Here is a 26644-nt window from a genome sequence, read left to right on the forward strand (position 1 = left end):
TCCAAATTAAACATGACCATTAGCAATAAAGTGAAGCAACATCCACCTAACTTTTTTCCAGCAGTGCCACACATGATGGTCCAGCATCTGCACCATAGCTGCGATGTGCAGCGCTGCAGCACTCGGAGCCCTTCTCCTTGCCACCCAACTCACGGCCAGGTCAGACCTGCTTTTTGCGAGCGGTCCTTCTGGCGGGCGGCAGGTCGATCTGAGGTCAGTACCCCTCACCAAAATGGCCAATTTGCAGCATCCGGCATGGGTGGACGGTATGACGTCACGCCAGCGGATCCCCCCGTGACCAATCTCGCGTCGGGTTGAGCCTGGACGGCAGATGGGCAATTCTGGAGGAATAGCCCAGAAAACATACATTTCCAGCGGATTCTCGGCGGCTGCAGGCCCAACCTGCACCAAATTCGTCTCTTATATACCTGAACCCCCAAGTCGCATTGAACATACACGGTTTTTAGCTTTTAACCATTTAGAAAGTACCCTGTTCTATCCTTTTTAGGTTCACACACAAAATAAACCAACTCATACTATGATTTAAATAGTGAATGCCAATGAAAATTTCCCAGTAATGTGCATAATTATTGGCCTACAGTAGCAAAGCGATCAGATTACTTGTACAAGTGAATTGTCTACACAATTTTTCTTTGTCAAAGTTGGCTTGCACATAGCCAATGCATGTGGCCCAGTGCATTTCAATGATGCTAGTCAACCAACTCAATGTGAAAGTCTGTCTCAAAATGGGTTTTCTTTGTTCCTTTAATCCAAAATACAATTGTTTGTGTCAAAAGGATGATAGCTATGTCAATACGTAATTTCCTCTGTGTAGGAGGGGATGAACAACACCAAGAAGAGATACATCTCCTGAATCTTAAATCCGTCTACTACGCTGGGTGCCTGCTTCGATATTGTTTGCTAAAAACACCCTTTAAAGAAATTGCCCCTACATCAAAGGAAAAATAGTCTGGGAATCCTGTCAGAGTTTTCAGTCTATTTGCCTAGTCTCTTTTATTTAAGCGGGAATTGAAAATTAATGAGAAATCATCTCACATAATGTACCAATCGTCTACTCGGGTCTCCATGTCAGCAAAGTAAGGCTGAGTTTTGACAGTACTGCTGGGTAACTCAGCTGAACTGAGAACAGGATGAGGCTTTCTTTTCTCCTACTGACTGTTTCCTAGTTGAGGGAACATGAAACATAGTCTGATAAACTCCATGTCACATCAAAATGATTTTTTTTGTTTATGTTTTAGTTTAAGTTGACTCGACTAAGCATCCCTTTTTAAGCCATGCACAGAACTTCAATGCAGTTCTAGTGGTGCTTCTTGGAAAAGCTCTAATATTTTCTTAACCTGTTCTCTAATTAACTTCATAGACTTGTCCTTGCGGTCCAAAAGGAAACCCCACATCCTTTAACTTTACACACAGAGGAAAATATACTCCATTATGTTTGAAATAGTGATAATTACCAATTTTTACACGCCCTCGTTCTGGCCCTTCCCCCATTACTAGGATGTTTGCTGGTTTCTGGAAGAAATAACAAAGAGAATTAAAGACAGATTAATCCTTCACAATTAAAGTTAAAATATTAACTATAGTTAGTATAATATGGATGACACGTCTTTAAATCTAAAAGTTTAAATATTGTTATCAAACAACGTTTCCACGTTTACTAGAGGTGCCATCATGGATCGGAGCTTAAGAATGCTGCACCAAAGTGGCAAGACATATATTCAAGTCTGCATTTAACACAAGTTGCTGTCATCAACTATACCACATGTGAAGTTTTGAGTCATGTGCAGGTATTTCCTCACAGGATGAAGGAAAAATGGCAAGTTCTGCCATTCTGGATAGCTCTCATTCAATCAGTTGACTGTATAGCAGCAAGTCCTGCTAGACATTTTATTATCTGGGGAAAGTGTGTGGTGAGGATACATTAAACAAGAAAGGGAGAAATAATAAAATAGAATTTTAAAAAACTTGATTTATTTTAGATCAATTGATCACAGAGGGGAATATTTTCTCTATTATATGTAGCAAAATTGTAAATACAATTTTTAGATTTGGGTTTATGGTTTTGCTACAAAAAACAGAAAATCTACTCTAGGAGTACCAAATCCACCAAAATTAACATGACGAATAGAACCTTTGACAGTACTGATTTCAAACCAACAAGAGATTATGACACAAGTTAAGTGGTTACTTACATGGATATTTTATTCTGGGTTTAAAATTGCAATATTACTTTTCAATACAGCATTACAGAAGTTTAAAAACACACAGCTCTGCAAGAATGAGTTCAGAATAGATTCTGGAATCCAAATTTGGATTAATACATGCTAAACTTCTCTTCAACATTATCGTCAGTTTTTTTCTCTTTGCAGATGCTGACAGACTGTAGCATTTATTGTTTTAATTTTTTTCCCATCTGTTAAATAAAGGATTGTTGCATAAGTCCAGCAATCAAATCTTGGTCACAAGCTGAGGACACATTACAGTTCAGGATAGTAACATCTTTCCATCGTGAAAGAGTTACATTTTCTAAAATGTCCTTCTTTTCTGGATAAATTAAACATATACTGTTTATGACTGCAAGAAATACATTAAGTACATTTTTTATGGAACTGGTAGTACAGAATTGTTTGGGGATTTTAAACATCTCATCCTAAGCTAGAAATATTTTACTAATTAGAACCAATGTTTTGCTGAGCAATGAGTACAGTCCCACACTGAAAGAATAACAAAAAATGGCAAATTAATGGAGCTGAGAGACAGCATCAACATTCTTCATCCCGAATCAGATTTTAGCTATATCACCCCTCAAAATGAAGTTCGGGACCTGGAATATCAGGACCCTCATGGACAACTCCAACAGCGACAGACCGCAGGGATGGTCAATCAAGCGCCATCATTGCCCGGGAACTTAGACACTTCGATGTCGACATCGCTGCCTTAAGCAACAACCGGCGGGCAGGGGAAGGCCAGCTCAAAGAACAAGGTGGAGGTTACACCTTCTTCTGGAAAGGCAAACCAGAGGAAGAACGCCGCCTCCACAGAGTTGGTTTCGCTATCAAGAATGAGTTGGTCGACCGCCTCAGAGGCTCCCCCTGCGGGATTAGCGAACGTCTCATGACTCTCCGACTCACCCTATCCCGGAACCAGTGCGCCACAGTTATCAGTGCGTATGCCCCAACACTTGACGCAACAGATGAGGCCAAAAAGGGATTTTACTCCAGCCTCGAACAATCCCTGTCCAGCGTCCCTACGATGACAAACTGATCCTCCTCGGCGACTTCAACACCAGGGTCGGTAAGGACACAGACTTTTGGGGAGGCGTGATCGGCAGAGAGGGGGTAGGGAAAACCAACTCCAGCGGTACCCTACTCCTGACAAAATGCCTAGAACACAACCTTGTCATCACACCTTGTTCCGCCAGAGGGACAAGTACAAGGCATCGTGGTAACACCCTCGCTCCAAACACTGGCACCTGCTCGACTACATCATCGTTCGAGCCAGAGATCGCAAGGACGTGCGCATCACCTGTGACATGACAGGAGCCGACGACTGCTGGACGGACCACCGTCTAATCCATTCTGTCATCAACATCAATATAGCCCCAAAGCGACGACGGCAGCAGAAGAGCAGTGTCGCAGAAAAATCAACGTCGGGGCACTCAAAGACCCAGCTAAGCGAGCCCTATACAGCCAGCGCCTCACTGCTAATCTGGCGACCCTTGATGACCCCAAGATGCAGAGTGCCCACAGCGCTTGGTCTGCCCTCCAGGTCACCATAACCAGTGCCTGCGAAGAGATGCTTGGTCACTCAACCAGGAAACACCAGGACTGGTTTGATGAGAATGACCAAGAAATCCAAGAGCCAATAAATAGTAAGCGCAAAGCATTTCTGAACCTAAAACAACCCAACTCGGGAGCAGCAAAGCAGCTTTACAGACAGCTTAAGGCCGAGGTCCTGCAAAAACCCGCGACCTAAAGAATAGATGGTGGGCGGAGAAAGCACAGGAGATTCAGCAGCTGGCCGACAACCATGATGTGCGAGGATGCTTCACCGCAGTCAAGTCCACCTATGGTCCAAGCACCCAAGGCCCCACCCCACTACTGGCCAAGAACGGGGAGACACTCATCAAGGACACTGAGGCAATCAGGACACGCTGGAAGGAGCACTTCGAAGATCTCCTTAATCAAGACTCTGCCTTTGACACGAGTGTCCTCGGCTCCATCCCGCAGCATGCTACTCGCCACCACCTCAGCAAAACCCTAGCCCTGCACGAGGTAGAAAAGGTCATCCGTCAGCTCAAGAACAACAAAGCATCGAGAGCAGATGGAATCCCCACTGAGGTATTAAAATATGGTGAAGAGGCACTATTGGCACGAATGCATGACCTCATCTCTCTCATCTGGAAAGAGGAGAGCATACCGGGAGATCTCAGAGATGCAGTAATCATGACCATCTTTAAAAAAGGGGACAAGTCCGACTGCGGCAACTACAGAGGAATCTCCCTGTTATCAGCCACTGGGAAAGTTATCGCTAGAATCCTCCTCAACTATCCTCTCCCTGTGGCTGAGGAGCTCCTCCCAAAGTCACAGTGCGGATTCCGTCCACTACGGGGTACAAAGGGTATGATCTTTACGGCGCGACAACTGCAAGAGAAATGCAGGGAACAGCACCAACCTTTGTACATGGCCTTCTTTGACTTTACAAAGATCTTTGACACAATTAATCGTGAGGAACTATGGAGCGTCCTCCTCCGTTTCGGCTGCCCCCAAAAGTTTGTCGCCATCCTCCGCTTGCTCCACGATGACATGCAGGCCGTGATCCTGACCAATGGATCCATTACAGAGACCCAATCCACATCCGGACCGGGGTCAAGCAGGGCTGCGTTATCGCGCCAACCCGCTTCTCGATCTTCCTCGCTGCAATGCTCCACCTCACACTCAACAAGCTCCCTGCTGGAGTGGAACTAAACTACAGAACCAGTGGGAACCTATTCAACCTTTGTCGCCTCCAGGCCAAATCCAAAACTGTCCCATCCTCTGTCAGCGAGCTACAGTTCGCGGAGTAGAAGATGGAAGATGCCTGTGCGTGAATTCTTTTAACTTGGGGTATTCGTTGCATACTGGCTACCACATGGGCTTAGCTGAGCGAGGTCTTGATCCAGTGGCAAGGAGGTCCAAGACGACTGGAGACCAGGCACTGCTATATGAGCCTAGTTGCTTACGGCGAGATGCTGGCCGCAGGCTCAGCGCTGGGTGATAGGTGATCCGAGGCCCGGTTGGGGGCGGGCCTTGGGAGGGTCAGTGGCCCACCGGGGTTCAGGGTGGGAAGGCGCGGTCACAGCCATGGAACTCACCACGTGTTGGAGGTGGAGATGAGGCCAGGTCGCCCGTGGGGAAGGAAAGCTCCAGTCGTCACTGAAGGAGGAGGGGAGGCCAGTCGCCGATGTGGGAGAGGGGGACCCGGTCGTCATTGAGGAGGAGGTTGTCTGTCGCCACGGGAGGTCCAGCCATCGTCGAGGAGGCCCAGACTCTGTCGTGGAGGAGAGGCCCATCTGCCGCCACTGGAGGTGTTCCGATCGCTGCTGGCGGGGGGTGGAGGCGGACGCGGACGATGCTTGTGTCTGCGCACATTCAGAGGCTGAACTCCAAGTCATTGTCAACATCTTCAGCGAGGCGTACGAAAGCATGGGCCTTACGCTAAACATCCGTAAGACAAAGTCTTCCACCATCTTGACCCCACTACACAGCACTGCCCCCCAGTCATCAAGATCCACTGCGCGGCCCTGGACAATGTAGAGCACTTTCTATACCTCAGGAGCCTATTATCAGCAAGGCCAGACATCTACGACGAGGTACAACACCGCCTCCAGTGCGCAAGCGCAGCATTCGGCCGCCTGAGGAAGAGAATGCTCAAAGATCAGGCCTTCAAATCTGGCACCAAGCTTATGGTGATACCTGCCCTCCTGTATGGCTCAGCGACGTAGACCATATACAGTAGACACCTCAAATCACTGGAGAAATACCACAATGATGTCTCCGCAAGATCCTGCAAATCACCTGGGAGGACAGACGCACCAACGTTAGTGTTCTCGATCAGGCCAACATCCCCAGCATCGAAGCACTGACCACACTCGACCAACTCCGTTGGGCGGGCCACATTGTTTACAAGCCCGACACAAGACTCCCAAAGCAAATGCTCTACTCGGAACTCCTACACGGCAAGCGAGCCCCAAGTGGGCAGAGGAAATGTTTCAAGGACATCCTCAAAGCCTCCTTGATAAAGTGAAACATCCTGACCGACACCCCCTGGTCAAAGACCACCCTAAGTGGAGGAAGAGCATACGGGAGGGCGCTGAGCACCTCAAGTCTCGTCGCCAATAGCATGCAGAAAACAAGCACAGGCAGCAGAAGGAGTGTGCGGCAAACTAAACTCCCCACCCACCCTTTCCTTCAACGACTGTCTGTCCCACCTGTGCCAGAGACTGTAATTCCCGTATTGGACCTGAGAACTCACTGAGAGTGGAAGCAAGTCTTCCTCGATTTCGAGGGACTGCTTATGATGATGTATGATATTAATACATACATGAAAAAATGATTAATTAGACTTGTTTGAGCAGCGGCAGGGTTGAACTTTTGTACTCATCAAGGGGAGGAATGTCAGAGCTGGAAAATAAAATGTTTTTCCATTTTTGGCACCAAATATCAGCATCAAGTATTGTCAGGTCAGAAATGGCATGAACTAGTGAGCCCTAAGAACAGAATCACATTCAAATTGGGACATTCTGTGGTTAGGCAAACTTTGATGAAAAATAAGGCACCATAAGACACGATGGGCCGGAATGGCCTCCTTCTGCACTGTAAATTTCTATGTTTCTATAAGCCATTATATTATGTACACAAACAGAAATCAAACAGCATGTTTGCATGAATTACACTACAGTGCATGTGACATAAATCTAAAGAAAATGCTATTATGCTGTATGGCTTCAGTTAATTGGTATTAACCTACACATGCGACTTCATGTCACTCATTAACAATTCAAAATAATAGCATGATTTTGATATCCACTTGTGTCTTGCTTTTCATCAAGATATATTTTGTATTTACTGTCATTTTGATTTTGTCCAAATAGTTAAAATCACATCATTTAATATATTTAAATAGATGTGCAAGAACGACAACATAACTTGGTCAAATATGGCAAAGCATTGGCTCTATTTTCGCCGTCATTGCGTGCCTTTTTTTGGCTTCTGCCAATTTTCTTTGAGCAATCATGATTTTGCAATTTTGCTCAAACTTTATATGCCAGTGGCGGCTGTTAGCGCTGGTTTTTTGTACGCAAGATTTTTTGGCGCAGGTCTGGTTGAAAACGGATTTCCGTCCTATTTTTGGCCCTTTAACCGATTTTGGTCATCCACGATTTTTTTCAGCACGGCGCACACTGGCCAAAAGCACTGCAAAAAAATCCATCTGTTAAGTTAAGGAATTGACGCAGCTTACAAGAGGGCAGGAGAAAGGCAATAAGAATACAAAATAAAATACTTTTTTTTTCACAGGGAACTCTTTTTGCAGCAAGGGAAGATTTCCGGGTCGAAAGGACTGCTCTCCCCACTGCAATCCCAGGGTGTAGGACTGCTCCCCCCCATTTGATCCGCTGCAATCCCAGGACGAAAGGACTGCTCCCCCCGCTGGACCCGCTGCAATCCTGGGCCGAATGGCCCACCTTCCCCGCGAGTTGAAGTTCGGGAGTGGGGGTGGCCATTCGGCCCGGGATTGCAGCAGGTCCAGTCGGGGGGAGCGGTGGCCGTCGATCCAGTCGGGGGGGGGCGGAGAGTGGTGGCTGTGGGTGCAGCCGGGGGGGCGGGGGAGGAGGGGAGTGGTGGCCATGGAGGTGGGGGGGGGGGGGGGGAGCGGTGGCCGCAGGTCAAGCTGGGGGGCGGAGTGGTGGTCATAGGTACAGCTGGTGGGGGGGGGGAGCGGTGGCCGCAGGTTCAACTGGGGGGGAGCGGTGGCCACAGATTCAGTTGGGGGGAGCGGTGGCCGCAGGTTCAACTGGGGGGGAGCGGTGGCCACAGATTCAGTTGGGGGGAGCGGTGGCCGCAGGTTCAGCTGGGGGGGAATGGTGGCCGCGGGTCAAGCTGGGGGGGGGGGGGAGCGTGGCCGCAGGTTCAGCTGGGGGGGAATGGTGGCCGCGGGTCAAGCTGGGGGGGGGGGGGGGAGCGTGGCCGCAGGTTCAGCTGGTGGGGGGGGAGGGAGCATGGCCGCAGGTCAAGCTGGGGGGGGGGGAGCGGTGGCCGCAGGTTCAGCTGGGGGGGAGCAGTGGCCGCAGGTTCAGCTGGGGGAGCAGGGGCCGCAGGTTCAGCTAGCTGGGGGGGGGGGGAAGCGGTGGTCGCAGGTCAAGCTGGGGGGGTGCGTGGCCGCAGGTTCAGCCAGGGGGAGAGGTCCTTTGTGACCCCGTACGACGACACAACACATGCTAGTACCAAACGCTTACATGGATCATACAACACAAGCAATTTGTTTGAGCGTAACAATTTTCTAACTTTTTCAAAGGCATTTTCTTGGCTTTTACCCCATACCCATTCGTCTCCTTTACACAGTAAGGCGTGCATTGGTTCTAACAGTGTGCTGAGACCCGGTAAGAAGTTATCAAAGTAGTTCAGGAGTCCTAGAAACGACTGCAGCTCCGTCACGTTCGGTGGCCTCGGTGCGTTTTCAATTGCCTCCGTCTTCGAATCAGTGGGCCGATGCTTTCCCCACGCAATTCTTCTCCCCACGAACTCCACTTCAGGCGCCAGGAAAACGCACTTCGAGCGTTTTAACCTGAGCCCCACGCGGTTGAGTCGACTAAGAACCTCGACTAAGGTTCTGCTGATGCTTGACTGTGTCCTGACCTGTAACCAAGATGTCGTCCTGGAAGACCATCGTGCGCGGGACCGACTTCAATAAGCTTTCCATGTTTCTCTGGAATATCGCCGCCGCTGATCGAATATCAAACGGGCATCTGTTGTAAATGAAGAGACCTTTGTGCGTGTTGATGCAGGTGAAGCCTTTCGATGATTTCTCCAGCTCCTGCGTCATGCAGGTCAAGTCCAGCTTCGTGAACGTCTTTCCTCCCACTAGCGTCGCAAAAAGATCGTCTGCCTTTGGTAGTGGGTATTGATCCTGCAGAGAGAAACGATTGATAGGTACTTTGTAATCACCACAGATTCTGACGGTGCCGTCTCCCTTGATGACTGGAACGATCGGACTGGCCCACTCGTTGAATTCGATCGGCGAAATGATGCCCTCTCGTTGTAGCCGGTCCAGCTCTATCTCCACCCTCTGTCTCATCATGTACGGTATTGCTCTCGCCTTGTGATGGATGGGTCGCGCCCCCGGAGTTAGGTGCATCTGCACTTTTGCTCCTTGGAATTTCCCGATGCCTGGTTCGAACAGCGAGGGGAACTTGTTTAAGACCTGGGCACACGAGGTGTCATCAACGGACGAGAGCACTCAGACGTCGTCCCAGTTCCAGCGTATCTTTCCCAGCAAGCTCCTGCCGCGCAGCGTGGGACCATCTCCCGGTACCACCTAGAGTGGTAGCTTGTACACCACTCCATCATAGGAAACCTTAACAGTAGCACTGCCGATTACAGGAATCAGTTCCTTTGTGAAAGTTCTCAGTGTAGTCCGAATGGGGGTAAGGACTGGCCTTTGAGGCCTTGCTGCACCACAATTTTTCGAAAGTCTTTTTACCCATAATGAACTGGCTCGCGCCTGTGTCCAGCTCCATTGACACCGGGAGTCCATTTAATTCAACCTTCAGCATTATCGGGGGACTCTTTGTGGTGAATGTGTGCACCCCATATACCTGTGCCTCCTCGGTCTGAGGCTCTGGTTCGTCGAGATCTGCCGTGGATCTGTCCTCCTCTGCAACATGGTGTACAAAGAGCTCCCTGAGCATGTGCTCCAAATGTCCTTCAAATTCAGACCTTTTGTAGGTATAGAACCGGGTTTGCAGATCATACGTAGGTGGTGTCCCATTGTTCCACAGCCCTTGCAAATGTATCCTTTGAAGCGACATGAATTCAAATGATGATCACCCCTGCAGCGCCAACAAGGTGTTAATGGCCTTGCATTCATCACCCTTGATGGTGGACTCTGAGACATCTGCGGACGTGCAGCTGCAGGCATGTGGGGCCTGCCCTGTACGTTGCAATTTGAAAACAACATTACTTGATTCACAGTATTTATAGCAGCACTTGTGTGCTGAGAGATTTGCTTCGTATTGTCACTGATGGCAATGAACACCTGGGCTATTGCTATGGCCTTACTCAAAGTTGGAATCTCCAGAGTCAAATGTTTGCGAAGTATCACTTCATGGCCAATGCCAAGTACAAAGAGCTCCCTGAGTATGTGCTCTAAATGTCCTTCAAATTCAGACCTTTTGTAGGTGTAGAACCGGTACCTCGCCATCAGAACGCTTTCCTTCGGGTTCAGATGCTCCCGGACCAGTGTGCACAAATCATCATACGATTTCTCTGTGGTTTCGCTGGAGCAAGCAGAATTTTCATGAGGCCATATGGTGCCCCAGACAGTGAGGAGAATCGCCCTTCGTTTGGCAGCATTGGCTTCTCCTTCCACGAAGTATTGGTCGAGTCGCTCCACGAAGGTTTCCCAATCATCTCCCTCTGAAAATTTCTCCAGGATGCCCACTGTTCTCTGCATCGCTGGGTTTGTCATCTGTATCTCGTCGCCAGTTGTTATGTATGAATAAAGAATCTGACTAGACACTGTGAGCTCAAAGTAAAGTGTGACCGTAGTCTTTTATTGCAGGTCTCCAGTGTGCTTATCCAGCCTGTGAGGCCTCCTTAAGTACCTGTGCTCCCATGGGATTGTGGGATTCCTTGGGATTCCAGGGGGTGAGCCCTCTGGTGGCTATATAAGGTATTTATAGGTTTACATATATAACAGACTTAAAACAGAAAGCTTGAGCACTCCTACTCTGGCATTGCATGGTTGTACGTAAAAGTAGAAACTGCTGGAAATAAACATGCCAGTCAGCATCTAGAAAGAGAAAGGACAAGTTAACATTTAGGGTGTACACCATTCATCAGAACTGAAAACTAAAAGATAAGCAAACTTATTTTTTACTGATGTTAACAAAAGAGAAAAAAGGAAAGGAACAGGAGTAGGCCATTTTTTTATTCATTCATGGGATGTGGGCATTGCAGGCAAGGCCAGCATTTATTGCCCATCCCTAACTGCCCTTGAGAAGGTGGGGGTGAGCTTCCTTCTTGAACCGTTGCAGTCGTAGGGTGAAGGTACTCCCACGGTGTCGTTAGGGAGGGAGTTCCAGGATTTTGACCCAGCAACAATGAAGGAACAGCGATATATTTCCAAGTCAGGATGGTGTGTGACTTGAAGGGGAACTTGGAGGTAGCGGTGTTCCCATGTGTCTGCTACCCTTGCCCTTCTAGGTGGTAGAGGTCGCGGGTTTGAGAGGTGCTGTCGCCTTGGCGAGTTGCTGCAGTGCATATTGTAGATGGTATTTGTTGTGTATCTGTAAAGCAAGCACTCCCATGTTCAGCCACCAGGGAGCTCATCCCCTGAAGTTCCAAGGGATCCCAGCATCCCTTGGGAGCACTGTATATAAGCTGGCCCCTAAGGCATGGTTCCTCACTCTGGAGTGTCTTATTAAAGACTGCGGTCACTGTTACTTTAACCTCCCTGTGAGCAGCCTCATCTGTGTTAGGAACACAATAACTGGCGACGAGAATACTAATCCAACGCAAAGATGCAGCAAACTGTGGGCATCCTGGAGAAGTTCTCGGAGGGTGAGGATTAGGAAGCCTAAGTCGAACAGCTAGACCAGTACTTTGTAGCCAACAAGCTGGACGGAGAAGGAAGCGCTGCAAAATGGAGAGCGGTCCTCCTCACGGTCTGCGGGGCACCGACCTACAGCCTCATGAAGAATCTTTTGGCTCCGGTGAAGCCCACAGATAAGTCGTATGAGGAACTGTGTACACTGGTTCGGGAGCAACTTAACCCGAGGGAGAGCGTGCTGATGGCAAGGTATCGGTTCTACACGTGCCAGCGATCTGAAGATCAGGAAGTAGCAAGCTACGTCGCTGAGCTAAGGCGACTTGCAGGACAATGTGAGGTTGATGGCTACCTGGAGTAAATGTTCAGAGACTTTTTTGTACTGGGCACTGACCACGAGACCAGCCTATGAAAACTTTTGACTATAGAGACACCAACCCTCAGTAAGGCCATTGCGATAGCACAGGCGTTTACGTCCACCAGTGATAACACCAAACAATTCTCTCAGCACACAAGTGCAAGCAATGTTCATAAATTAACTGGAACTGTGTTTCCGAGCAGAAATGTACAGGGCAGAACCCACGAGTCTGCAACTGCCAGTAGGCCTCAGGTGACCCAGATGACTCAGAGTCCCCAACAAAGGATGAATGCAAGGCAATTCACACCTTGTTGGCGTTGTGGAGACTTCCATTCAGCCTATTCATGCTGCTTCTGATATGTCCTTACTATACAGTATAAATGCACACGAGGCCCATACTTGAGAGAAGGTCACTCTGTGACCAGTTACCTTTATTACCAAGACCTCAAGTGATGAAGGTGGGTGGAGCTTCCCTTTTTATACCTGAAAGTCCAGATTAGGAGTGTCTCCCACAAGTTCACCGCCTTGTGGTCAAGGTTCTCAAGGTGCACAACTTAGGTCAGCTTATACATGGGTTACAATAATAGTTGAATACATGACATCACCTCCCCGCCAAAATCTATTGGGATCACAGGTTAAGTCTCTCTGGTGGTTTACGCTCCCTTGTAGAGCGCCTGAGTTGAGGCTCTGGTTGTTGGGCGCTGGCCTGAGTGTCTGCTGTTTACGGTGCCTCAGGCCTATCCGGACTGTCCAAAGTGACTGGGCTCTCCTCCACTTGGTTCCGGTGTTCGGTCACCTGTGGTGGAGTAAAGTCTACGTCGTGATCTTCCTCTGCTTCTTCTATGGGATTGCTGAACCTCCTTTTAGTTTGATCCACGTGTTTGCGGCAGATTTGTCCATTGGTAAGTTTAACGACCAAAACCCTAGCCCTCTTTGGCAATCACAGTGCCTGCAAGCCATTTGGGCCCTGCAGCGTAATTAAGGACAAAAACAGGGTCATTGACATCAATATATCGCGCCCTCGCATTCCTGTCATGGTAGTCACATTGTGATTGACGCCTGCTCTCAACAATTTCTTTCATAGTAGGGTGTATAAGGAATAACCTGATTTTGAGCATCCTTTTCATTAGCAGCTCTGCGGGTGAAACCCCTGTGAGCGAGTGTGGTCAGGATCTATTGGCCAACAGGAGGTGTGATAAGCGGCTTTGTATGGAACACCCTTGGATTCTAAGCATCCCCTTTATGATTATCTGCACTGCTCGTTCCGCCTGGCCGTTTGAGGCCGGCTTGAACGGTGCCATTGTGACATGGCTGATTCCATTGCCTGCCATGAAGTCCTGGAATTCAGTGCTTGTGAAGCACGGGCCATTGTCGCTGACCAAGACATCCGGTAGATCATGGGCGGCGAACATTGCCCGTAGACTTTCTAACGTGGCAGAGGATGTGCTTGAATTTAAAATGGCACACTCAATCCATTTGGAGTAGGCGTCTATTGCAACCAAAAACATTTTTCCCATGAAAGGACCTGCATAGTCCACATGGATGTTTGACCATGGCTTGGCGGGCCAGGACCAGGGGCTAAGGGGGACTTCCCTGGGTGCGTTGCCCAGCTGAGCACACGTGTTGCACCTGCGAACACAAAGTTCCAGGTCTGCATCTATCCCTGGCCACCAAACGTGTGACCTGGCAACTGCCTTCATCATGACAATGCCCGGGTGCTCATTGTGAAGTTCTCTGATAAACACCTCTCTGCCCATGACTACTCGGTTTCCCCACAGAAGGCAATCGGCCTGAATCGAGAGATCATTCTTGCGCCTATGAAACGGTTTAAATTCCTCAGGGCATGGCCCGTACGTGGCTGCCCAGTCCCCATTCAGGACACATTTCTTAACTAAAGCGGGTCTTTATTGTCCAGACTTTAATCTGACGGGCTGTCACAGGTCAGCCTTCGCTTTCGAAAGCTTCAACAGCCATGACCATCTCAGCATCATGCTCAGCTGCCCCCTCAGTGGTGGCTAGTGGGAGCCTGCTGAGTGCATCGACACAGTTTTCAGTGCCCGGTCTGTGCCGAATTGTGTAGTCATAGGCGGCTAACGTAAGTGCCCACCTCTGTATGCGGGCCGATGCATTCGCATTTATGGCCTTGTTGTCGGCCAAAAGGGATGTTAGGGGTTTGTGATCTGTCTCCAGCTCAAATTTTCTGCCAAACAGGTACTGGTGCATTTTTTTTTTACTGCATATACGCATTCTAGCGCTTCCTTTTCTACCATCCCGTAGCCCCTTTCTGCCTGGGGCAGACTTCTGGTGGCATAAGCTACCGGCTGTAACTGACCATTGGCATTCACATGTTGCAACACACACCCGACCCCATCGGACGACGCATCGCATGTTAAAACAAGTTTCTTACACAGGTCATATAACGCTAACAGTTTGTTGGAGCATTACAAATTGCGTGCTCGATCAAAAGCCTTTTCCTGGCTGTCCCCCCTGAGACCCAATCACGACCTCTGCGTAGGAGCACGTGTAGCGGTTCTAACAGCGTGCTCAATTTGGGAAGAAAGTTACCAAAATAGTTCAGGAGCCCCAGGAACGAACGCATATCCGTCATGTTACGGGGTCTGGCTGCTCTCTGGATCGCTTCCGTTTTGGACGCAGTAGGTCTGATCCCGTCTGCTGCTACCCTCCTCCCCAGGAATTCTACGTCTGGAGCTAAGAAGACTCACTTCACCTTTTTCAGTCGCAGCCCTACCCGGTCCAGTCTGCGTAGCACCTCCTCCATGTTGTGGAGCTGTTCTTCAGTATCGCGACCCATGATGAAGATGTCATCTTGAAAAACCACCATGCTTGGAATCGACTTGAGGAGGCTTTCCATATTTCGCTGTAAGATCGCGATGGCCGAATGAATCCCGAACGGACATCTGTTATAATCAAACAACCCCTTGTGTGTCGTGATGGTGGTAAGCTTCTTCGACTCACTTGCCAGCTCCTGGGTCATGTAAGCTGAGGTCAGGTCCAATTTTGAAAAAAGTTTGCCACCGGACAGCATCGCAAAGAGGTCCTCCGCTCTCAGTAGTGGGTACTGGTCTTGGAATGACACCCGATTGATGGTGGCCTTGTAACCGCCACATATCCTGACCGACCCATCTGCCTTGAGCACCGGCACGATCGGGCTCGCCCAGTCACTGAATTCGACTGGCGAGATGATGCCTTCCCTCAGCAGGTGGTCCAATTTGCATTCTATCTTTTCCCGCATCACGTACTGCACCGGTCTGGCCTTGTGGTGTACTGGCCTGGGTCTGGGTTTAAGTGAATCACTACCGTGGCCCCCATGAAAGTGCTGATGCCGGATTGAAATAATGAGTCAAATTTGTCCATGACCTATGAGCATGATACTTGCTCCACAGAAGAAATTGCATTGACATTGCCCCATTTCCAGTTCATGACAGCAAGCCAACTCCTCCCCAGTAGTGCGGGACCGTCCCCCGGGACAAGCCAGAGTGGCAACCTGTTCTCCGAATCTTTGTCGGTCACGACTACTGTGGCGCTGCCTAGCACCGGAACGATCTCCTTTGTATATGTCCGTAGCTGTGTGTCAATCGGCAATAATTTTGGCCTCCTGGCCTTGGACGCCCACAACCTTTCGAACGGTTTGATACTCATCAGGGACTGGCTGGCCCTCGTGTCTAGCTCCATTAATACTGGGATGCCATTGAGGAGCACTTTCATCATTATCAGTGGCGTCCTGGTATGTGAACTGTGTATGTGCTCCACATGAACTCGCTGAACTTCAGCTTCCAGCGATTTCCCCCAGTATTCATTTGGCCTCGTAAGGCTTACATCGGGCCCGTCCTCCTCGTACATCAGCCTGGCTGCAGGCTTCCTGCACATATGTGCCAAGTGATCGCTGACGTTGCAGTTTCTGCAGGTATATTGCTGATATCTGCAAGCTCTGGCTGGGTGTTTGCCTCCACACCTCCAGCATGAGCTGGAGGCCCTGTTGTTGGAAACAAAAAGTCCATTACCAGTCGATTGTCTCTGACTGTCTCTATAACTGTCCTTAAGCGCACCATTAACAGGTGTTGATGGCTCCATTACTGGCCGCATTGTCCATTGCGATGGCATGAATCGCTGTTCAGCTAGCCATTGTCTCTGTTGAATTCCCCCTTTGGGTTCGACTACATGCTGGGGCATGTCAGATTGCTCTTGTCTGCCTAGAGAACTGCGTGCTGCATTAACAATGTTGACTCCCTGGTCGTTTGCCGCATTTGAGCCAAGATTTTTGTCATACATCATTCTGGTCTTTTCCTCCCCTGAGATAAATGTCTGGGCTATCATAGCCGCCGCTTCCAAGGTCAAGTCTTTGGTCTCAATCAGTTTCCTGGAAACCCCAGCGTACCCGATGCCCTCAATAAAAAAGTCTCGCAGCATCTCCGCTCTGCATGCATCTGGGAACTTACATCGGCTCGCCAGTCGCCGGAGATCTGCCACGAAGTCTGGAACGCTTTGTCCTTCTCGCCGCCGGTGCGTGTAAAACCGGTGTCTTGCCATGTGCATGCTGCTTGCCGGTTTAAGGTGTTCCCCGATCAACTTACTGAGCTCTTCAAAAGTCTTGTCCACCGGCTTCTCTGGCGCTGGAAAGTCCTTCATCAGGGAGTACGTTCTGGATCCACAAAGTGTAGGGAGATGAGCCCTGCGTTTGTCGGCTGAATCCTGTCCCAACCATTCCTTAGTGACAAAAATTTGCTATAGTCTCTCAATAAAGTCGTCCCAATCATCACTAACAAAGTACCTCTCTTCTGTGCTGCTAGTGGCCATGCCAGCGTGATTTAAATCCCAGTTTCTCGTCCTTATTATACAGTATAAATGCACACGAGGCCCATACTTGAGAGAAGGTCACTCTGTGACCAGTTACCTTCATTACCAAGACCTCAAGTGATGAAGGTGGGTGGAGCTTCCCCTTTTATACCTGAAAGTCCAGGTTAGGAGTGTCTCCCACAAGTTCACCCCTTGTGGTCAATGTTCTCAAGGTGTACAACTTAGGTCAGCTTATACATGGGTTACAATGATAGTTGAATACATGACAGCTTCAAAGGGTATGTTTTCAAGAGCTGTGGAACAACGGGGCACCTCCAACGAGCTTGCAAACGAGCTGCAAGCTCTGCGAAACCTGCTAACCACCACGTGGCAGAGCAAGATCGATCCATGGTGGATCAAAGCAATTTCGAGCCTCAGAGAGGAGGCAGATGCTGAAGTACATGGGGTGCACACATTTTCGACGAAATGTCTACCTATAATGCTAAACGTAAAATTGAATGGCTTACCCGTAGCCATGGAACTGGGCAGTGGTCTTGCCAATCCATCATGAGTAAAAAGATGTTTGAGAGACTGTGGTGCAACAAGGCATTCAGACCAGCCCTGAGCCCCATCCACACGAAACTGAGGACGTACACCAAAGAGCTTATCACTGTCCTGGGCAGTGCCATGGTCAAGGTTACCTACGAGGGCACGGTGCATGAACTGCCACTCTGGATTGTCCCGGGCGATGGCCCCACACTGCTTGGAAGGAGCTGGCTGGGCAAAATCCGCTGGAACTGCGATGACATCCGAGTGCTATCACATGTCGATGAGGCCTCATGTACCCAGTTTCTTAACAAATTTCCTTCACTTTTTGAGCCAGGCATTGGAAACTTTTCCGGGGCAAAGGTGCGGATCCACTTGGTCCCAGAGGCACGACCCATTCACCACAAGGCGCGAGCGGTACCTCACATGATGAGGGAGAGAGTGGAAAGCGAGTTGGACAGGCTGCAACGCGAGGGCATCATCTCCCCAATGGAATTCAGCGAGTGGGCCAGCCCAATTGTTCCAGTACTCAAAAGTGATGGCACGATCAGGATTTGCGGAGATAATAAAGTAACTATTAATCGTTTCTCGCTACAGGACCAATACCCGCTACCTAAGACAGACGACCTATTGCGATGCTGGCAGGAGGCAAGACGTTCATCAAGCTCGACCTGACTTCGGCCGACATGACACAGGAGCTGGAGGAGTCTTCGAAGGGCCTCACCTGCGTCAACACGCACAAGGGACTGCTCAGCTACAACAGATGCCCATTTGGAATTCGGTCGACTGCAGCGATCTTCCAGAGAAACATGGAGAGCCTACTCAAGTCGGTACCACGCCTGGTGGTTTTTCAGGACGACATATTGGTCACAGGTCGGGACACCGTCGAGCACCTACAAAACCTGGAGGAGGTCCTCCAGTGACTGGATCGCGTAGGGCTACGGCTGAAGAGGTCGAAATGCGGCTTCATGTCAACAGAAGTGGAGTTTTTGGGGAGAAAGATCGCGGCAGACGGCATTCAGCCCACAGACACCAAGACAGAAGCTATCAGGAATGCGCCCAGGCCACAGAACGTCACGGAGCTGCGGTCGTTACTGGGACTCCTCAACTATTTTGGTAACTTCCTACCAGGGTTAAGCACCCTTTTAGAGCCCCTACATATTGCGCAAAGGTGAGAACTGGGTATGGGGAAAAAAACCAATTAATTGCTTTTGAGAAAGCCAGAAACATTTTATGCTCCAACAAGCTACTTGTATTGTATAACCCGTGTAAAAGACTTGTGCTAGCATGTGACGCGTCGTCGTACGGAGTCGGGTGTATATTAGAACAAGCTAACGCTGCGGGGAAATTGCAACCTGTCGCCTATGCTTCCAGGAGCTTGTCTAAGGCCGAGAGCGCCTACAGCATGATTGAGAAAGAGGCATTAGTGTGTGTGTGTTTGGGGTAAAGAAAATGCATCAGTACCTGTTTGGCCTCAAATTTGAGCTGGAAACCGATCACAAGCCCCTCACATCCCTGTTCGCTTAAAACAAGGGGATAAATATTAATGCCTCAGCCCGCAAAGGTGGGCACTCGCGCTATCAGCGTATAACTATACCATCCGCCACAGGCCCAGCACTGAGAATTGTGCAGATGTTCTTAGTCGGCTACCATTGCCCACCAGGGGGTGGAAATGGCGCAGCCTGCAAACTTGCTGATGGTGGCGCAGCCCGCAGACTTGTTGATGGTCATGGAAGCGTTTGAAAATGATAACTCACCTGTCACGACCCGCCAGATTAGGACTTGGACCAGCCAAGATCCTCTGCTGTTCCTAGCAAAAAAATGTGTACTGCATGGGAGCTGGGCCAGCATCCCCATTTAAATGCAAGAGCCAATCAAGCCAGTCCAGCGGCGACAGGACGAGCTGTCCATTCAGGCAGACTGCCTGTTGTGGGGTAACTGCGTAGTGTTACCAAAAAAGGGCAGGGAGACGTTCATCTTGGATCTCCACAGCACACACCCGGGTATAGTAATGATGAAAGCGATAGCCAGATCCCACGTGTGGTGGCCAGGTATCGACTCTGACTTAGAGTCCTGTAGTACAAACAGGCAGTACAAACCATCAAACAGAGCCTTAAACGAGTCACAGAAGGCTCACTCCAAACTCGCTTGTCCCGAGTACTGCTCAGCTACCGCACGAGACCCCACTCGCTCACAGGGGTGCCCCCGGCTGAGCTACTCATGAAATGGAAACTTAAAACCAGACTCTCGCTGGTTCACCCCAACCTGCATGATCAGGTAGAAAGCAGGTGGCAGCAACAAAATGTAAACGATGGTCGCGCCACTGTGTCACGTGAAATTGATCTGAATGACCTTGTGTATGTGCTAAACTATGGACATGGTCCCAAGTGGATCGCGGGCACGGTGATAGCTAAAGAAGGGAGTAGGGTGTTTGGAGTCAAACTAGACAATGGACAAATTTGCAGAAAGCACCTGGACCAAACGAGGCTGCGGTTCACAGACTGCCCTGAACAACCCACAGCAGACACCACCTTTTTCGAGTCCACAACACACACCCAAAGAATCAACAACACCACGTCGGACCAGGAAATCGAACCCATCACGCCCAACAGCCCAGCAAGGCCAGGCTCACCTAGCAGCCCTGCAGGGCCAACAACACGCCAGCCCAGCGAGGGCACAGCCAACACACCAGAACAGACATTTGTACCGAGGCGGTCCACCAGGGAAAGAAAGGCTCCCGACCGCCTCACCTTGTAAGTAGTTTTCACTTTGACTTTGGCCGGGGGAGTGATGTTGTGTATCTGTAAAGCATGCATTCCCATGTTCCGCCACCAGGGAGTGCATCCCCTGAAGTCCCAAGGGATCCCAGCATCCCTTGGGAGCACTGTATATAAGCCAACCCCCAAGGCCTGTTCCTCACTCTGGAGTGTCTTATTAAAGACTGAGGTCAGTGTTACTTTAACCTCCCTGTGTGCAGCCTCATCTGGGTTAGGAACACAATAGTATGCACAATAGTATATATAATCTTCTCCCCGACCTCACCTGACCTGGGTGGGAACAGAGGAGCACCAAGAGCTCCAATACCGGGGATAAAAGACCAGCGCCACAGGACACAGAGCAGCGGCGTCGAGACCTGGGAACAGAGGAGCACCAGGAGCCAGCCACTGCAAAGAGCAGCACGACCCAGCCCGAGAGTGCGACAAAGGCAAAAGGGATAACAAATCGGATGTCATGGCATCTCAGGTAGCTGATTGGTTCGTGTCTATTGGCACGAGGTCGAGTCCAGCGGTGGAGCCAGAACCCAGAAGAGGTCGGCGAGCAGCGGGAGGCCCGGAGGTCGGAGAGCAGCGGGAGGCCCGGAGGTCGGAGAGCAGCAGGAGGCTCGGAGGTCGGAGAGCAGCGGGAGGCCTGAAGGTCAGAGAGCAGTGGGAAGCCCGGAGGACAGCCGGAGGCCCGGAGAGGCCTGGAGGTCGGAAGCAGCGAGGAACGGAGGTCGAGGCCCAGGAGTGGCGCAGCGTGAACCAGCAGCGGTGCCATGGCCCAGGAGTGGCGCAGCATGGATCAGCAGCGGAGTCGTGGCCCAGGAGTGGCGCAGCATGGATCAGCAGCGGAGTCGTGGCCCAGGAGTGGCGCAGCATAGACCAGCAGCGGAGTCGTGGCCCAGCATGGATTAGCAGCGGAGTCGTGGCCCAGGAGTGGCGCAGCATGGCCCAGGAGTGGCGCAGCATGGACCAGCAGCGGAGTCGTGGCCCAGGAGTGGCGCAGCATGGCCCAGGAGTGGCGCAGCATGGACCAGCAGTGGAGTCGTGGCCCAGGAGTGGCGCAGCATGGACCAGCAGCGGAGTCGTGGCCCAGGAGCGGCGCAGCATGGACCAGCAGCGGAGTCGTGGCCCAGGAGTGGCGCAGCATGGACCAGAAGTGGGGCAGCGTGAACCAGCAGCGGAGTCGTGGCCCAGGAGTGGCGCAGCATGGACCAGCAGCGGAGTCGTGGCCCAGCATGGACCAGGAGTGGCGCAGCATGGACCAGCAGCGGAGTCGTGGCCCAGGAGTGGCGTAGCATGGACCAGGAGTGGGGCAGCGTGAACCAGCAGCGGGGTCGTGGCCCAGGAGCGGCGCAGCATGGGCCAATAGCAAGTTCGTGAGGCCGCCACTGCGTCCTATGAAACCCAGGGAGAGAGGCCCTGCGGGAAGGACAAAGGCGGACAGTAGGAGTATGTGTGTTTGCGTGTACTAGGCCCATACAGTGGAGCCTGGTCTCCAGTCGTCTGGGACCCCCTTGTCACTGGACCAAGACCTTGCTCTGTTAAGCTCGTTTGGTAGCTGGTGTAGAACAGCCACCCGACATTAAAAGAATTTACGCACAGGCATCTTCCACCCTTCAAAATGAAGTTCGGGACCTGGAACGTCAGGACCCTCATGGACAATCCCAACAGCGACAATGGCGTACTGCTATCGTTGCCCAAGAGCTCAGACGTTTCAACATCGACATCGCCGCCCTAAACAAGACCCGTTGGGCAAGGGAAGGCCATCTCAAGGAACAAGGTGGTGGTTACACCTTCTTCTGCAAAAGGTAAACAAGAAGAAGATCGCTGCTTTCATGGGGTTGACTTCGATATAAAAAATGAACTCGTTGGCTGTCTCGGAGACTCCCCTTGCGGGATAAACGATTGCCTCATGACTCTTCGGATCACCCTTGCCTGGAACCAATGTGCTATGGTCTTCTTACAGACGAGACCAAGGAGGAGTTCTACTCCAGCCTCGAACAATACCTATCCCAAATATCAACAGACGACAAGCTGATTCTCCCGGGTGACTTTAAAGGTCACAGACCTCTGAGGAGGTGTGATTGGCAGAGAGGAGATGGGGATAACCAACTCCAACGCTACCCTCCTCCTGATCAAACGCTTAGAACATGGCCTTGTCAGAACCAACACCCTGTTCCGTCAGAAAGACAAGTATAAGGCTTCATGGCAGCACCCTCGCTCCAAGCACCGGCATGAGAGGAGCTGATGACTACTGGACGGACCACTGCCTAATCCGCTCTGTCATCACCATCGACGTAGCCCCAATACAGCGACGGCAACAGAAACAATGCCGCAGGAAAATCAATGCTGGAGCACTCCACGACCTGGCTAAGAAGGCACTGTTCAGCCAGCACCTCACTGCCAACCTGTCGACTCCCAGTGCCCCAGAGATGCAGAATGTCCACACCACCTGGTCTTCCCTCAAGACCTCCATAATTAGTACCTGCAAAGAGACGCTCGGTCACTTGACCAGGAAACACCAAGACTGGTTCGGCGAGAACAACCGAGATCCAGGAGCTAATAAGCCGCAAGCGCAACGCATTCTTGGACTGGAAACAGCAAAACAACTCTAAGTCATCCTCGACTCCGAGGGACTGCCTAAGAATATACTGCAGCTACGGTGCGCTGGTGATGGAGGGAATTAATGCTTAAGGTGGTGGATGGGTGCCAATCAAGCAGGCTGCTTTGTCTTGGATGGTGTTGAACTTCTTGAGTGTTGTTGGAACTGCATTCATCAAGGCAAGTGGAGAGTATTCCATCACACTCCTGACTTGTGCCTTGTAGATGGTGGAAAGGTGTTGGGTATCAGGAGGTGAGTCACTCGCTGCAGAATACCCAGCCTCTGACCTGCTCTTGTAGCCACAGTATTTATGTGGCTGGTCCAGTTAAGTTTTATGATCAATGGTGACCCCCCAGGGTGTTGATGATGGGGAATTTGGCGATGGTAATACCGTTGAATGTCAAGGCGGGTGGCTAGACTCTCTCTTGTTGGAGATAGTCATTGCCTGGCACTTGTGTGGCACGAATGTTACTTGCCACTTATCAGCCCAAGCCTGAATGTTGTCCAGGTCTTGCTGCATGTGGGCACGAACATGCTTCATTATCTGAGGAGTTGCGCATGGAACTGAAATCTGTGCAATCATCAGCAAAGGATGGAAAAAAAGACAGATTATAGGATACTTCAGTTATCCAAATTTAGCTTATGTTAGTATCCATTTCATGATAGATCTATGAAAACTTTCCAGTAAGGGGTGACTGGATAGTGACCAGGAAGGAAATCCTGGCTTAATTTATCCGCCCAGCTAGAGTCAGTGAGGCCGTGACTAACTCAGCACATGCAAGGGATTGAACCTGGCACCACAATGGTCTATAGATCAGTACAATGCCATGTATATGTACTCACTGAACCATCAGGTAGCAGTATTTTGTTTATTCTTGTTGATTTTTCTCTCCTCTTTTCTCACAAAGGGACTAATTCCTTGCTGAGATACATTTTCACAGGGACCAGGTGCCCACCAGTACTTTCTCAAGTGACTTCTTATTTTTTGAGTGCTCACAGACAATTGTGCCACAAATGGCACCACAGAAACCTGATCTGATCCTCACTGGATATCCCACTCGGATAGCAATTTTAGTGCCTCAGCTAAGATCACCGAACCCAGCACAAACCAGAGATTGAACTGCAAACGTTACTGGTCTGTAAGTCTCAGCTCGTCACTGAATATTTTTTTTAATAAGAAACAGAAGATAAAAATGATTTTTTCAGCAAACAGAGCACATCATAAAATATATAATTAATTTATGATGATTGTTGTTGGCGCCATGACAACTTCTGGCAAAATTATTATGCTGAAAAGTCATTTACATGGTCTTATAAAATTAATGAAAGGATCAATCACACGATTAAGAATCAAATGAAAACACTAGCTCAGTGAAAGCTGGTCTTGTCATGCTCTTGTGACTGGTTAGTGGTAGCCCCAGGTAATCTGTTCCAGAACTTATGGATAGATTTTCTTGTGATTATTGAACAAACATCTTTTTCTGCTCTACAGTCAGCAAAATTAGATAATACATATTCGCATAACATCAGAATGTATATACAAACTATATAAGTGGTGAGTTCTGATATATAACTGCATAGGGTGTGGGAAATAAGTATTCTATTGATTTGATTCAATTTCATTTTTCACGTAAATTTATTATTGCATTTCATATAAACAAGTTCCTGAGGCCAAAATGTTGTAATTACATTCAGTTTGTTTCCAATTTAGATCATCTTGTCCATTTCTGCTTTCCTTTCATACATGCCTGATTAAGCAGGGGACTACCAATGGAAGTAGTGCATACAGAAAACAGTACATATGTACCTAGTGTGTAGTCAGGTTTAATGATTAGCTTGTTCTTATCTCTGGGTGCCAGGGAAATGCAACCATTGTTTGCATTTTGTCATTGAGATTTCAACCACGTTTCCCTGAGCAGCATAAAACTGAACCTCGGCATTTGTCTTTATCCAACAAGTATGAAGTTTTTTCTGCCTGTGTGGATGAGGGAAAAGCCTGTAGGATGGATGAGCAAGTTGACCATGTTACCATGGTGCAGGAGGCCATTCAAGTGGGGCGAGTGAAAGGGAATTTAGTTGTGATAGGGGACGGTATAGACAGAGGGATAGATACTGTTCTCTGCAGCCACGACCGGGAGTTCTGAAGTTTGTGTTGCCTACCCGATGCCAGGGTTAAAGGCATCTCCTCGTGGCTACAGAAAAACTTGGAGTGGGAAGGGGAGGATCCAGTTGTCATGATCCACGTAGGAAGCAACAGCATAGGTAGAACAAGGAATGAGATTCTGCTGAGAGTGTTTGAGGAGTTAGGGTCTAAATTAAAAAGCAGAACCTCAAAGGTAATAATCGCTGGATTGTTACCTGAACCACATGCCAATTGGTATAGGGATAAGCAGATTAGAAAGTTAAATGGGTGGCTCAAAGAGTGGTGTGGGAGGCAGGGATTTTGCTTCGTGGGGCACCGGCATCGGCACTGGGGAAAGAGGGAACTGCTCCATTGGGAGGGGCTCCATTTAAACCAGGCTTGAACCAGAGTTCTGGCGAATCAAATAACTAGGGCATCATACAGAGCTTTAAACTTTAAGGGGGCGGGGGGGGGGGCGTGGTGCAGGATTCAGGAAAGAATAAATTTAAAAGCAGCAAGAGAAATGTCAAGGCTCTTGAGCACAGGAGAGATTTAGGTAAAAATAAACAGAGTCAGGAAGGGACAGAGAGAGTAAAAAAGGTTATAGGGCATCAGCGACCAAGGAAAATTAGAAAAAAGTCAAAGCTAAAGGCACTAGATCTGAATGTGCAAAGCATTCGCAACAAAATAGATTAATTAATAGGTTTGATCCAATAGCCATTATGGAGATGTGGAATATTCCAGGTTACTTAACTTTTAGAAGAGATAGGCAAAATGGAAAAGGAGTAGCAGCCCTGATAATAAAGGATGGGATAAAGACAGTAGAGAGAAAGGATCTTAGCTCGGAAAATCAAGAAGGAGATTCAGCTTGGGTGGAGCTAAGAAACTGCAAGAGGCAGAAAACATTGGTGGGAGTTGTTTATAGGCCCCCAAACAGTAGTTGTACTGTAGGGCAGAGTATAAATCAGGAAATTAGAGGCGCATGTAACAAGGGTAATACAGTAATCGTGGGGGACTTTAATCTACATATAGACTGGGCAAACCAAATTTGCAGAAATAGTGTGGAGGGTGAATTCATGGATTGTATACAAGATAATTTTCTAGAACGTGTTGGCTAAGATAGATTGGGCAACTACATTAAAAGGTATGATGGTAGACAAGCAATGGCTAGCAATTAAAGAATTAATACATAATTTAAAACAAATATACATTCCTTTAAGGCACAAAAACCCCACAGGAAAAGTGGTCCAACCAAGGCTAACAAAAGAAGTTAAATATAGCGTTCGATCAAAGGAAGAGGCTTAAAATGTTGCCAAAAAGAGCAGTAAGCCTGAGGATTTTAGAATTCAGCAAAGGAGGACGAAGAAATTGATAAAGAAAGGGAAAATAGAATATGTGAGTAAACCAGCGAGAGACATAAAAACAGACTGTGAATCTTCTATAGGTATATAATCTTCTATAGGGATGCAAAAAGGAAAAGATTAGCGGAAGTAATTGTGGATCCTTTATAGGCTGAGACAGGAGAAATTATAATGGGGAATAACGAAATGGCAGAGAAATTAAACAAATACTTTGTGTCTGTCTTCAAGGAAGAAAATGCAAAAAACCTCCCGGAAATAGTGGAGAACCAATGG

General features: G+C 49.2%; 1 protein-coding gene across 4 annotated transcripts in view; it reads right to left on the reverse strand.

The window, feature by feature from the left end:
* The window catches only part of cdk19 (cyclin dependent kinase 19), a 410414-nt gene that overhangs the window by 182940 nt on the left and 200830 nt on the right, over window positions 1-26644 (reverse strand). For all 4 annotated transcript variants that reach the window (XM_070885689.1, XM_070885688.1, XM_070885690.1 and 1 more), the window contains one exon: window positions 1476-1533. In XM_070885689.1, coding sequence (XP_070741790.1) covers window positions 1476-1533 — 58 coding nt within the window. The remainder of the gene's footprint in view (window positions 1-1475; window positions 1534-26644) is intronic.

This window comes from Pristiophorus japonicus, chromosome 7 (genome assembly GCF_044704955.1).
Source record: "Pristiophorus japonicus isolate sPriJap1 chromosome 7, sPriJap1.hap1, whole genome shotgun sequence".
Classification (NCBI taxonomy): Eukaryota; Metazoa; Chordata; class Chondrichthyes; family Pristiophoridae; genus Pristiophorus; species Pristiophorus japonicus.